Here is a 14,494-nt window from a genome sequence, read left to right on the forward strand (position 1 = left end):
GTGTCTTGGACCCTTCTATAACATGCCATTGTTTGGATCAAATATTTTATTTGGTTCTAAAAAAAAAATAACTTATTCTTTAAGTACATCACATGATAGGCTCTTACTTTGCTGCCATTATTTCCAGTCATGGACAATATAATTACTTTCACCCCCTCTCTCTCCCTCTCTCTCTTCTCTCACTCCCTCCTCTCTCACCCCCCCTTCCTTTTCTCCCCCTTCCCCCTCCTCTCTCTCTCTCCCTCCCACCTACCCACCCACCCACTCCTCTCTCTCTCTCTCCCCCTCCTCTCTTTCTCTCCCCCTCCTCTCTCTCCACCTCCCTTGTCTCTTCCTCCCCCTCCCTTCTCTTTCCCCTTTCTCTCTTCTCTCTTTCTCTCTCTCTCTTCTCTGTCTGTTGCAGGGTGGAGAACATGGCTATGCGTCTGGAGGAGGTGAATGAGAGAGAACATTTCATGAAGGCATCTCTACAGACCGTGGACATCCGTCTGGCCCAGATGGAGGAGCTGATTGGTCGGATTGCTGTGGCTCTGGAGCGAGTCACGGGAGTGGAGCGGGGCGAGGTCAACAAGGCCCGCTCTCGCACCTCCTCCGACTGCACAGACTCGGCCTACGTGCTGCGTCAGGGTGAGTGCCCAGATGCAGCATACTTTTTGCGCCAGAGCAGCTTCAACAGCCAAGAGGGGAACTCCTACCGGCTCAATGAGGGTGCAGAGGGCTCCATGTCGCCGCCCTCCCCCACCAGTCTGGCCATGCGCACACGCAGCCACTCTTTCTACGTGGGCGGAGGTCGCGAGCGAGCCGGGGCCGACCGGACTCACCGTCTCCTCAAGGAGCGCTCCTTCAGCCTGCAACGAGCCAATAGTTCACAGTCGGTGGCCTTGTGCACTGCCCCCAAGGAGTCTAAGCCCCTCCCACTGGCCACGCTGTCCGTCTCCCAGCAGCACCGCCCCTCTTCCTGCGTCGACATCTTTGTGTCGGCATCCGAGGAGGAGGGGCCAGGCAAGGTCTTCTTCGACCCACTGAGGATGGCCCCTCTCCTCCGGCCTGACTCCTCGCTCCACTCTGAGATTATGGAGGCGGTGCTGTCGAGCGGGAGGGACTATGGTGGAGGCAGCGGGTTGGGCGACAGACACTCTGAGGGTGGGGCCGTGTTCGAGGACAGCGTGGCTGCAGACCTGTCACTATGCTCCGCCAACCTGCTCCCAGATAACACTGTGCCACTCTGGGAACTGGACCCCTCTCCTCCACCATCAGCGGGCTTGCTGGAGCGCTCCAAAAGCAGCCGCTACCTGTCCACTGGCGGTGAGGGCTACCTGGAAGAGCCTCAGCTGGTCAAGTCTCACAGCCTCATGTTCACACCGCGAGGCTGCTATGGAGGCCTAGGGGCAGGAGTTCAGGTCAAAGCGGCTGAGTACACCAGCATCACCGACTGCATAGACACCAGATGTGTCTCTGCCCCTTACTCCACCGACGACTGTTGCCACTCCCCCGGAGGCTCCACCTCATTCCCCTTTGACAAGCCCCCTGACATGAGCTCCTCCCACCCAGAGCGTGAGGCCGAGCTCAGCCACACAGAGTCAGAACCTGAAGACCTAGAGGAAATGGCCCCTGCCCCCGAGCCCCATCGCACGGGGGGTGGCTTAGGAGGGGCGAGTGGGACCCCCTTCTGCTCGCCCTTCTCCAGGCTGGAACGAGCCAACAGCTGCTCCTCAGACGACTCCTCCCACCCATCCTTGGCCCCTCCTCCCCACAGAAAAAGCCTGTCGGTCAGTGAGAGGATGGAGAGGGGTGCAGACCGTGGGGTTCTGGGGGAACCCAGGAACCCCTTCCTGAGGAGCAAGTCTGGGGCGCGGCCTGACGCCAAGACAGACAGCCTCTCCATGAGGAAGCTGACCACTCCCTCTGCGTTCCGCAGCTTCAACAGCAGACACAACTACACGTGACAATTATGAAGGGAACAAGAATGGGACAGGGCACATTCTGTTACACCGGACCATAGGGCAGGCTGGGGGCGAGAGCAAGGTCCATGGGGAGGGAACCTATCAGTCTTAAACAAAGTGCTATGAAGGGTAGTTCTTACCTCCTCCTCAAGCTGACTCTCATTGCGTGTTTGGTCATGGAGGCTATGTACCGTGTCTGTCTACCATTTTTTTTCAAGTCAACACACTATTGCATCACATGTCACAGAACACTAGTCTAGTCCACATAGAAAGTATAGAAAAAAAATGTCTACTAATAACAGGTTAGTCAGAGTCTTTAGAAAATGATCAACTCGGCCACCCAACAATATATGACTGTAGGTCAGTATTGACAAATTTCCTCAGGTTCTCCTTATTTTCTCTTTGCCCTTAAACTGCCCATACCCATGGATATGACTCTTCGCTTTTGTGCTTCCACCACTGACATAGCACTGCATGCTACTGTAACTGCATGCTACAACAGTAGCAGCAGTAGTAACCTAGTCCCCAGGGTAATTGTACGTATCGCATGTAAGCCTGAAACGTCAACAACTCAAATCTGCCCTATCTGGTATTGAAAAATAGTCGTGGCTCCGAATAAAATGAACTTTTGGAGAGCTGAGGTGTTCGGAGGGAGGTGATTGATTAGAAATAAAGCCAATGGCTATGGGTCAGGACTTTTTCCTGATCTTTCTATTGGGTTAATGAAGGCCATGTTTGAAGCTTTGGTCCACCAGACCATCTGAACATTAGGGGGAAGGGTCAGGTGAACTAGATTACAGCAGTAGTGACTGTAGTAGAACACACATAGAGACCAGTCAATTGTTTTTTGTTTTTTTAAATTGAACCTTTATTTAACTAGGCAAGTCAGTTAAGAATAAATTCGTAATTACAATGACAGCCTACCGGGCAACAGTGGGTTAACTGCCCTGTACAGGGGCAGAACGACAGATTTTTACCTTGTCAGCTCGGGGATTCAATCCAGCAAACTTTCGGTTACTGGCCCAACGCTCTAACCACTAGGCTACCTGCCACCCCAAACTGGTGATGCAGGTTGAATTTCTGGATATAATAGGGCTCTATTATGTATAAGGCATGTCCCTGATTTAAAATCCATGCACACTGACAGTCAGGTAGCATTGACCCAACAGAGTTCCAGGGCACTAAAATATATTACCTACATGACCTCAGTAAGAAGGAAGATGGAATATTTAGTTAAATATAGACTCATCGTAAGTGTCTATCTATTTACTTGCGTTGTCCAATCCCCAGTCATGTGGGTTTATTGTCACTGTGGCCTACAGTGTAGAGGAGTAAACACGCACACACATAATCATACATGCACTCAAGGTGTATGGAATGGGTGAAGGAAAGCCAAAACAATTCCTCTGATGTAACAGATAGTTTGATAGCACCAGCATCATCCCAATGTTATAAGTATTTCCCTTAGATCGCCTTTTCTCAGTAAAAACTCAGAACTGGACACAAGAGAGAGGTGTGACCCTATTTGGAGAGTCCTTCATCCTAAGCAGTATGCCCACTATGAAATTGCAACACTTCAAAATCAAAACGATTAAAGTAGCCTTTTTAGCAACCAAACATCAAACATGACTGGTAATAGTACCCATTCCTTTCATTTCTGTGGCAGCAGCATTCTTTTGCTTGGGTCTGACACCAGTCTCAAGTAGCCAGACATTTTAATCTCCTGTTCGGTATGAATAGTGAGCTTCAAGATGAGAAGGCTGGAAAGCTAGACGGACACTGGCCTATGAACTGTCATTGGATCCGTCCTTCTTACTTTTTTTGCAGTCATTCATGATTTCCTCTATTCAAATTGAAGCACCAGACTGACCCATGTAATCACCTAGAAGGGTAAACTTAAACCGGCAGAAAATTGTCTGCAAAATTTGTAGGACTACAGAATACTGTATGTATGAGTAGGCTAGAAGAGAAAGGTTAGATAACTGAATTCCACAAGATGGAGTTATTTGAAACATTTGCAAAAGAGTCAGCTCTATGAATCGTATGCATTTTATGAGAGGTAGAGACACCTTTCAAGTTAATATAAAAAAGCAGTGGCAGAGCACCAGTGTTTTTTAAATCCCTTAATTTATTACAACGCATAATATCTGACTGGTATGAAATACCTGTTACAACATGTTTGTAATGATGGAACTAGATGAGTATCATTTACATCACAGGTTCTCAAAAAATAAGATATGTTTGTGTTTTATATTTGATCAATATTACATCACTTTAATTTAATTACATTTTGCAATTGTTTTGATTGCTTATATTGACCTATTTTCTTTGCTTACAATGAATAATTGAATGGCTGTTTGAAATACGAACTGACTATTTATACCTTCTCAGTGCTATTTTGTCAAATTTAAAGTATTGAATTATTACAAGCTTTTAACATGTATAAAAGGTGTCACCTATAAGCACTGATGTATTATACGGTTTACTTAATATATCATGTGATTAATTACTATATTGTACATCGCAATCACAATTCAAGTGTTGAATCATTTGTTTATATTGTATGTTCTTGAGCAGCTGTCAAAGAGAAAGAAAAATATATTTTTGAATGTAAGTTGGATATTTCAAAGCAATACTCCGCTACAAGCATTACCAAACTGAGGGTGCCTTTCAAGCATGGAGTGGCTATTTGAAATTCACAGTAATTAAAACATCTACATGAAATGTGCACATTCATTTTGTTTGTAACTTTTCTCACGAATCTAGTTACACTATTAGGACCCATGGTATTATTTTCCTGAATTTATTAACTGTGGGGATAATGCAGTTCAAGTGGTTACAGCGTTTTGTCGTACACTGGAGAACAATATTGATTTCATGGCTAAGAACATGTGCAAGACCTAGGAGATAGACCTAGGAGATAGACCTAGGAGATAGACCTAGGAGATAGACCTAGGAGATAGACCTAGGAGATAGACCTAGGAGGTGGCACTGGCACTCTATGCCTTTTGATAGTTTTTTTTTTTGAGAGGGTGGGGGGACTGGCTGCTCTCTGTGTATCTTCACTCTTGGTCTGAATATTTAATTTGCCTTATCAATGTCCAATACTATTGAATGGGTATTTTCACACGTTTTCCTAAACTGCTTCTTTGTTTTGTAAGGATGTAGATGCGCAAGTGACACTCAGCAGATGGAGGAAATGTGTTGTAAAATAAGGAATATTCCAATCTCTCTTGAGCAGACAGGCCTCCGCTAATCACTGTGCGTATGCATTCAACCCAAATTCTCATGGGACCTTAGATCTCTATTTTTTTTGTGTAAGGAAATGTAAAATGACCTCTCTCTTCAGTTGTGTTCCATGAAACCCAACCCTCCCGCCCCTTTTGTGGACACAGGAGTCAAAGTTAAAACCAACTAAAACCAACAATGAGCTTTAATACAATCACAAAGTGTGAAGAATAGGCCATTGAGCTTGGGCTTTTGTTCAAAACTAGTGTAAGAATATCCAACAACTTTCAGGTGCAGGGTGCATATAGACATGAAAAAAAACCTGCACAATGTTGGATTCTCATGTTGTTAGTTGTTGGTGCGGTTTTATCTCACAATACACGGGATAGTTCACTTTTACAAAATGTTTTGTAAATAAATAAGCTAAAGTTTAAAAAAGTGAACAAACTGTTTAAAAGATGTCTGAACACCATTGAACACACTTGTTGAAGGAAGATTGCATTGCAAAAGAAGAGTGATATGGTGAAGGTTTGCTTCCCCTTTGGCTTTTTGTCCAGGCACTGGTTTGGATCCTGGGTCCTTTAATTAACCTAAGTGAATGGGCTCCTAGCACTCAACGGGACAAAATAAGTATTTTTGTTTTCCTTATGGAAAGGAGCATGCAAGGACAAACATGTCCGTAGCACTTCTAAATCATGTGTAAATGCTCTGTAAATGTTTGCTCTGTTGTACAATACACTAATATATAAAATAAAAGGGAGATCTATGTACTGTACCAGTCAAACGTTTGGACACACCTACTCATCCAAGGTTTTTTTGTACATTTTTACTATTTTCTACATTGTAGAATAATAGTGAAGACATCAAAACTATGAAATAACACATATGGAAATAAAAAAGTGTTAAACAAATCAAAATATATTTTAGATTATAGATTCTTCAAGTAGCCAACCTTTGCCTTGATGACAGCTTTGCACACTCTTGGCATTCTCTCAACCAGCTTCACCTGGAATGCCATTCCAACAGTCTTGAAGGAGTTCCAACATATGCTGAGCATTTGTTGGCTGCCTTTCCTTCACTCTGCAGTCCAACTCATCTCAAACCATCTCAATTGGTTTAGGTCGGGTGATTGAGCTGTTGTTGCCAAAACATGGACTTAGTCCTTTCCCAAATACAGTTATCTTCTGTATACCAACCCTACCTTGCCACAACACAACTGATTGGCACAAACGCATTAAGGAAAGAAATTCCACAAATTAACTTTTAACATGGCACACCTGTTAATTGAAATGCATTAAGGGTGATTACCTCATGAAGCTTGTTGAGAGAATGCCAATAGTGTGCGTAGCTTTCATCAAGTGAAATAGTGGCTACTTTGAAGAATCCAAAGTATAAAATATATTTAGATTTGTTTAACACTTTTTTGGTAACTACTGTACATGATTCCATATGTGACCTGGAATGAGTAGGTATGTCCAAACGTTTGACTGGCACTGTATGTCTGAGGACACAGATATGACAGTAGCCTAATACCGAGAATTTTGCCAATGCGATCCAACAAAAACTAATGTACAGTATTTTCTCAATATTTTCCTATACTGTATCATACAGTTTTGTGAATTATAGATTATGGTTATAATTCAAAGATGTTTTCGTTTTCCCTCAGTCTGTTGGAGAGTAGGCTACTCGTATGCTAAAGAGGCGTCCAAACACATTTCTGCAATAATACTGATATTGTAGTTTTACTTGAGGGAACTTATCTTCCGGCAGTCTCACTTTATTTAGTGTCCTTTAATGCATGCAGTTCTTCCACTGATTATGTACAGAAGTACATTGTGAAATTGATATGAGAGAGAGAGAGATTTTAAATGACCTCACGGTAGTGAGTATTTGGATGCAAATGCAAATCTGTATTCTTCAATATGAATAGGATCATGTCTGGCATGCATGATTAAATAAAGAAATGAATACATAACTATGGTGTCTCCGTTGCAGGTTATTTTTCAATGTGTTATGAAAACGATGTATCGTGTTTTCCAGGAACACAGGTAATAATGTTATAACTAACTTGTAACTTTGTTGTTAAAGTGATAGTTCACCCAAATTACATATTGGTTTCCTTACTCTGTAAGCAGTCTATGGAAAAGGTATGAAAGCAATCAACGTATTGGTTTTGTTTTCCTGGCAATGTTTTTAAATGCTAACCTTTTAATGTTTTAACTTTTGTGGCACAAATCCGAAGCAAGTCATGGTACCTATATTAACATTTTTCACACATCAAGTCAAATCATCCGTATCTGAAATTGATTGGGTAGCTCAACTAAGTCACGTATAGATGATTTGGTCATGATGTCAAAAAATGCTAATATAGGTACAATGACTTGCAATTTATTTGTGCCACAAATGCTAAAACGTTAGCATTTGGAAACAGTGCCAGGGAAACAAAACCAAAGCATGGATGCTGTCATCCTTTTCCATAGACTGCTTACAGGGTACGGAAAACAATAAGTAATTTGAAATTTGGGTGAACTATCCCTTTAACATCAAAGAGAAACAATGCTTAGTCAATGGAGCACAATTCTCTGCAGTAGTCACCACATATTATCACCCAGTTGTTCCTAAAATCACAGTAGTAGCCCAGTCTTATATAGATGCTGACTGCGGGTTCTCTGAATGGACAACATTCACGGAATGGACCACATTCACAGTCATTGATAATTCAAAGTTAGACTCCCTTGTGACATTGTGTTGTTTTGAATGTAGGCTACCTGGGACTGCAGATATATGAATACAAAGAGAATATGCCAAACTTCGAGGAAAGTGGCCGAGAGGGGTTCAGCTGCAACATTATCTCTCAGAGCAGTCATCCCTCAGTGTAAGATCCACAGATGATGCAATCTCTATTGCACTCCAAACTGCCCTTTCCCACCTGGACAAAAGGAGCACCTATGTGAGAATGCTATTCATTGACTACAGCTCAGCGTTCAACACCATAGTGCCCTCATAGCTCATCACTAAGCTAAGGACCCTGGGATTAAACACCCCCCTCTGCAACTGGATCCTGGACTTCCTGACGGGCCGCCCCCAGGTGGTAAGGGTAGGTAACAACACATCTGCCACACTGTTCCTCAACACGGGGGCCCTTCAGGGGTGCGTGCTCAGTCCCCTCCTGTACTCCCTGTTCACTCATGACTGCATGGCCAGGCACGACTCAAACACCATCATTATGTTTGCTGATGACACAACAGTGGTAGGCCTGATGACCAACAACGAGGAGACAGCCTATAGGGAGGAGGTCAGAGACCTGACCATGTGGTGCCAGGACAACAACCTCTCCCTCAACGTGATCAAGACAAAGGAGATGATTGTGGACTACAGGAAAAGGAGGACCGAGCACGCTCCCATTCTCATCGATGGGGCCGTAGTGGAGCAGGTTGAGAGCTTCAAGTTCCTTAGTGTCCACATCACCAACAAACTAACATGGTCCAAGCACCAAGACAGTCGTAAAGAGGGCACGACAAACCTATTCCCCCTCAGGAGACTGAAAAGATTTGGCATGGGTCCTCATATCCTCAAAAGGTTTTACAGCTGCACCATCGAGAGCATCCTGACTGGTTGCATCACTGCCTGGTATGGCAACTGCTCGGCCTCCGACCGCAAGGCACTACCGAGGGTAATGTGTACGGCCTAGTACATCACCGGGGCCAAGCTTCCTGCCATCCAGGACCTCTATACCAGGCGGTGTCCGAGGAAGGCCCTAAAAATTGTTAAAGACTCCAGCCAACCTACTCATAGACTGTTCTCCCTGATACTGCACGGCAAGCGGTAAGATGGCTTTCACTTCAGCAGTGATAAATTCATGAACTTCTTCCAGGAAAAGATGATCATTAGAAAGCAAATTACGGACTCCTCTTTAAATCTGCGTATTCCTCCAAAGCTCAGTTGTCCTGAGTCTGCACAACTCTGCCAGGACCTAGGATCAAGGGAGACACTCATGTGTTTTAGTACTATATCTCTTGACACAATGATGAAAGAAATCATGGCCTCTAAACCTTCAAGCTGCATACTGGACCCTATTCCAACTAAACTACTGCTTCCTGTGCTTGGCCCTCCTATGTTGAACATAATAAACGGCTCTCTATCCACCGGATGTGTACCAAACTCACTAAAAGTTGCAGTAATAAAGCCTCTCTTGAAAAAGCCAAACCTTGACCAAGAAAATATGAAAACCGATCGGCCTATATCGAATCTCCCATTCCTCTCAAAGATTTTAGAAAAGGCTGTTGCGCAGAAACTCACTGCCTTCCTGAAGACAGACAATGGAAACTAAACGCTTCAGTCTGGTTTTAGACCCCATCATAGCACTCAGACTGCACTTGTGAAGGTGGTAAATGACCTTTTAATGGCGTCTGACCAAGGCTCTGCATCTGTCATCGTGCTCCTAGACCTTAGTGCTGCTTTTGATACCATCGATCACCACATTCTTCTGGAGTGATTGGATACCCAAATTGGTCTACACGGACAAGTTCTGGCCTGGTTTAGATCTTATCTGTCGGAAAGATATCAGTTTGTCTCTGTGGATGGTTTGTCCTCTGACAAATCAACTGTAAATTTCGGTGTTCCTCAAGGTTCCGTTTTAGGACCACTATTGTTTTCACTATATATTTTACCTCTTGGTGAAGTCATTCAGAAACATAATGTTAACTTTCACTGCTATGCGGATGACACACAGCTGTACATTTCGATGAAAGCCTGTGTTTCAGACATAAGGAAGTGGTTGGCTGAAAATGTTCTACTTTTAAACTCGGACAAAACAGAGATGCTTGTTCTAGGTCCCAAGAAACAAAGAGATCTTCTGTTGAATCTGACAATTAATCTTGATGGTTGTACAGTCATCTCAAATAAAACTCTGAAGAACCTCGGATTTACTCTGGACCCTGATCTTTCTTTTGACGAACATATCAAGATTGTTTCAAGGACAGCTTTTTCCATCTTACGTAACATTGCAAAAATCAGAAACTTTCCTTGACCGTAAAATTACAAACCACATGACATGTTGTCTGAAACATGAAAACACGCTGTCGTAAATTAAAAATACAATTCCACACCTGCTCATTCCAGGGTTTTTCTTTATTGTTACTATTTTCTACATTGTAGAATAATAGTGAAGACATAAAAACTATGAAGTATGGAATCATGTAGTAACCGAAAGTGTTAAACAAATCAAATATATTTTATATTTCAGATTCTTCAAAGTAGCCACCCTTTGCCCTGATGACAGCTTTGCACACTCCTGGCATTCTCTTGCACAGCTTCATGAGGTAGTCACCTGGAATGCATTTCAATTAGCAGGTGTGCCTTGTTAAAAGTTTATTTGTGGAATTTTAACTTTCTTTCCTTCTTATTGCGCTTGAGCCAATCAGTTATTTTGTGACAAGGTAGAGGTGGTATACAGATGATAGCCCTATTTGGTAAAAGCCGAAGTCCACATTATGGCAAGAACAGCTCAAATAAGCAAAGAGAAACAACAGTCCATTACTTTAAGACATGAAGGTCGGTCAATCTTTGGGGCAGCAAGTAGCCTACTGGTTAGAGCGCAAGATCAAATCCCGAGCTGACAAGGTAAAAATCTGTCATTCTGCCCCCCAACAAGGCAGTTAACCCACTGTTCCTAGGCCATCATTGGAAATAAAAAAATTGTTCTTAACTGACTGCGTTGTTAAATAAAAGTAAAATATATACATTTTATATATCTGGAAGATTTCAAGAACTTTGAACAGTTCTTCAAGTGCAGTTGCAAAAACCATCAAGCTCTATGATGAAACTGGCTCTCATGAGGACCGCCACAGGAAAGGAAGAACCAGAGTTACCTCTGCCGCAGAGGATAAGTTCATTAGAGTTACCAGCCTCAGAAATTGCAGCCCAAATAAATGCTTCACAGGGTTCAAGTAACAGACACATCTCAACGTCAACTGTTCAGAGGAGACTGCATGAATCAGGCCTTCATGGTCGAATTTCTGCAAAGAAACCACCACTAAACGACACAAATAAGAACAAGGCTTGGGCCAAGAAACACGAACAATGGACATTATACGGTGGAAATCTGTCCTTTGGTCTGATGAGTTCAAATTTGAGATTTTTGGTTCCAACCGCCGTGTCTTTGTGAGATGCAGAGTAGGTGAACGGATGATCTCCGTATGTGTGGTTCCCAACGTGAAGCATGGAGGAGGAGGTGTGATGGTGCTTTGCTGGTGACATTATCGCTGATTTATTTAGAATTCAAGGCACACTTCAGCATGGCTGACACAGCATTCTGCAGCGATACGCCATCCCTTCTGGTTTGCGCTTAGTGGGACTATCATTTGTTTTTCAACAGGACAATGACCCAACACACCTCCAGGCTGTGTATGGGCTATTTGACCAAGGAGAGTGATGGTGTGCTGCAGCAGATGATCTGGCCTCCACAATCACTCAACCTCAACCCAATTGAGATGGTTTGGAATGAGTCGGACTGCAGAGTGAAGGAAAAGCAGCCAACAAGTGCTTAGCATATGTAGAAACTCCTTCAAGACTGCTGGAAAAGCAATCCAGGTGAAGCTGGTTGAGAGAATGCCAAGAATGCCAAGAAGTGCAAATCTGTCATCAAGGCAAAGGGTGGCTACTTTGAATAATCTAAAATCTAAAATCTATTTTGATTTGTTTAACACTTTTTTGATTACTACATGATTCCATATCTGTTATTTCATAGTTTTGATGTCTTCAATATTATTCTACAATGTAGAAAATAGTAAAAGTAAAGAAAACCCCTTGAATGAGTAGGTGTGTCCAAACTTTGACTGATACTGTACATGTTTAAAGAAAGAAAAGTCCATTTCAATTAAGCTTGTTGTGCCATCATGAGGTGTAATGGATCATGATGAACGGACACCAAAACCGTCAGGCAAATTGCGTCCATATGTGAGAGTCCTTTTGTCTATGTATTTACCAATAAAGTGCCGGGGAGTTTACTTTTGTTATTGTTTGAATCCCAGATTGTCTCTTTAAAAGGGGTCAACCTGCAGGACTATTCAATGTCCAGGATCCAGACTTACTATCTCATAATAATTACTTATTATCTCATATTTATGACTTACTATCAAATAATAATGACTGAATATCTCATAATTATGACTTACTATCTCATAATTATAAACGGGCTTCCATAGACATGTGGTTATGGAGGAAAACAAGGGAATAAATTGGCCTATTTGTGATACAATTCCTAAATGATCAGTTGGTAACACTACAGCCTGATGATAAAATTTGTTATGAGCATTTAGGACCCCCATAAGATAATTTTATAATAATCGTATAATGTTCCTGACAAAATAGCTAGCATTTAGAGAGAGTATAAATGTTGATACATAGATACATAGATAGTCCCGTGTAGCTCAGTTGGTAGAGCATGGCGCTTGCAACGCCAGGGTTGTGGGTTCGTTTCCCACGGGGGGCCAGTACAAAAAGGTGTGAATGTATGTACTTGTAAGTCGCTCTGGATAAGAGCGTCTGCTAAATGACTTAAATGTAAATGTAATACAGTGGGGGAAAAAAGTATTTAGTCAGCCACCAATTGTGCAAGTTCTCCCACTTAAAAAGATGAGAGAGGCCTGTAATTTCATCATAGGTACACTTCAACTATGACAGACAAAATGAGGGGAAAAAATCCAGAAAATCACAGTGTAGGATTTTTAATGAATTTATTTGCAAATGATTGTGGAAAATAAGTATTTGGTCACCTACAAACAAGCAAGATTTCTGGCTCTCACAGACCTACCTGTAACTTCTCCTTTAAGAGGTTCCTCTGTCCTCCACTCGTTACCTGTATTAATGGCACCTGTTTGAACTTGTTATCAATATAAAAGACACCTGTCCACAACCTCAAACAGTCACACTCCAAACTCCACTATGGCCAAGACCAAAGAGCTGTCAAAGGACACCAGAAACAAAATTGTAGACCTGCACCAGGCTGGGAAGACTGAATCTGCAATAGGTAAGCAGCTTGGTTTGACGAAATCAACTGTGGGAGCAATTATTAGGAAATGGAAGACATACAAGACCACTGATAATCTCCCTCGATCTGGGGCTCTACGCAAGATCTCACCCCGTGGGGTCAAAATGATCACAAGAACGGTGAGCAAAAATCCCAGAACCACACGGGGGGACCTAGTGAATGACCTGCAGAGAGCTGGGACCAAAGTAACAAAGCCTACCATCAGTAACACACTACGCCGCCAGGGACTCAAATCCTGCAGTGCCAGACGTGTCCCCCTGCTTAAGCCAGTACATGTCCAGGCCCGTCTGAAGTTTGCTAGAGAGCATTTGGATGATCCAGAAAAAGATTGGGAGAATGTCATATGGACAGATGAAACCAAAATAACTTTTTGGTAAAAACTCAACTCGTCGTGTTTGGAGGACAAAGAATGCTGAGTTGCATCCAAAGAACACCATACCTACTGTGAAGCATGGAAGTGGAAACATCATGCTTTGGGGCTGTTTTTCTGCAAAGGGACCAGGACGACTGATCCATGTAAAGGAAAGAATGAATGGGGCCATGTATCGTAAGATTTTGAGTGAAAACCTCCTTCCATCAGCAAGGGCATTGAAGATGAAACGTGGCTGGGTCTTTCAGCATGACAATGATCCCAAACACGCCGCCCGGGCAACGAAGGAGTGGCTTCGTAGGAAGCATTTCAAGGTCCTGGAGTGGCCTAGCCAGTCTCCAGATCTCAACAGAATAGAAAATCTTTGGAGGGAGTTGAAAGTCAGTGTTGCCCAGCAACAGCCCCAAAACATCACTGCTCTAGAGGAGATCTGCATGGAGGAATGGGCCAAAATACCAGCAACAGTGTGTGAAAACCTTGTGAAAACTTACAGAAAACGTTTGACCTCTGTCATTGCCAACAAAGGGTATATAACAAAGTATTGAGAAACTTTTGTTATTGACCAAATACTTATTTTCCACCATAATTTGCTAATAAATTCATTAAAAATCCTACAATGTGATTTTCTGGTTTTTTTTCCCCTAATTTTGTCTGTCATAGTTGAAGTGTACCCATGATGAAAATTACAGGCCTCTCTCATCTTTTTAAGTGGGAGAACTTGCACAATTGGTGGCTGACTAAATACTTTTTGCCCCACTGTAACTATTGTATTTAGTATTGTTATAAGAATGCAATATTATAAAAGCTCTTATGTGCTTATAGTAAGTTATTAAGTCTTACACCTCTAGTTACCGATCTGTAATTCCAATAAATAAGTGGTCTCAAAACCGACATTTCCACTCA

At 42.8% G+C, this 14,494-nt stretch overlaps 1 protein-coding gene across 1 annotated transcript in view; it reads left to right on the forward strand.

Moving 5' to 3' along the window:
* trpm3 (transient receptor potential cation channel, subfamily M, member 3) overlaps positions 1-7,146 on the forward strand; it is a 275,797-nt gene extending 268,651 nt beyond the window's left edge. Inside the window, 1 exon segment of the mRNA XM_055886361.1 lies at positions 404-7,146. Within this exon segment, the coding sequence (XP_055742336.1) occupies positions 404-1,946 (1,543 nt within the window). The 3' untranslated portion in view covers positions 1,947-7,146.
* Positions 7,147-14,494: the final 7,348 nt, after the last annotated feature.

This window comes from Salvelinus fontinalis, chromosome 28 (assembly GCF_029448725.1).
Source record: "Salvelinus fontinalis isolate EN_2023a chromosome 28, ASM2944872v1, whole genome shotgun sequence".
In the NCBI taxonomy this organism is placed as follows: Eukaryota; Metazoa; Chordata; class Actinopteri; order Salmoniformes; family Salmonidae; genus Salvelinus; species Salvelinus fontinalis.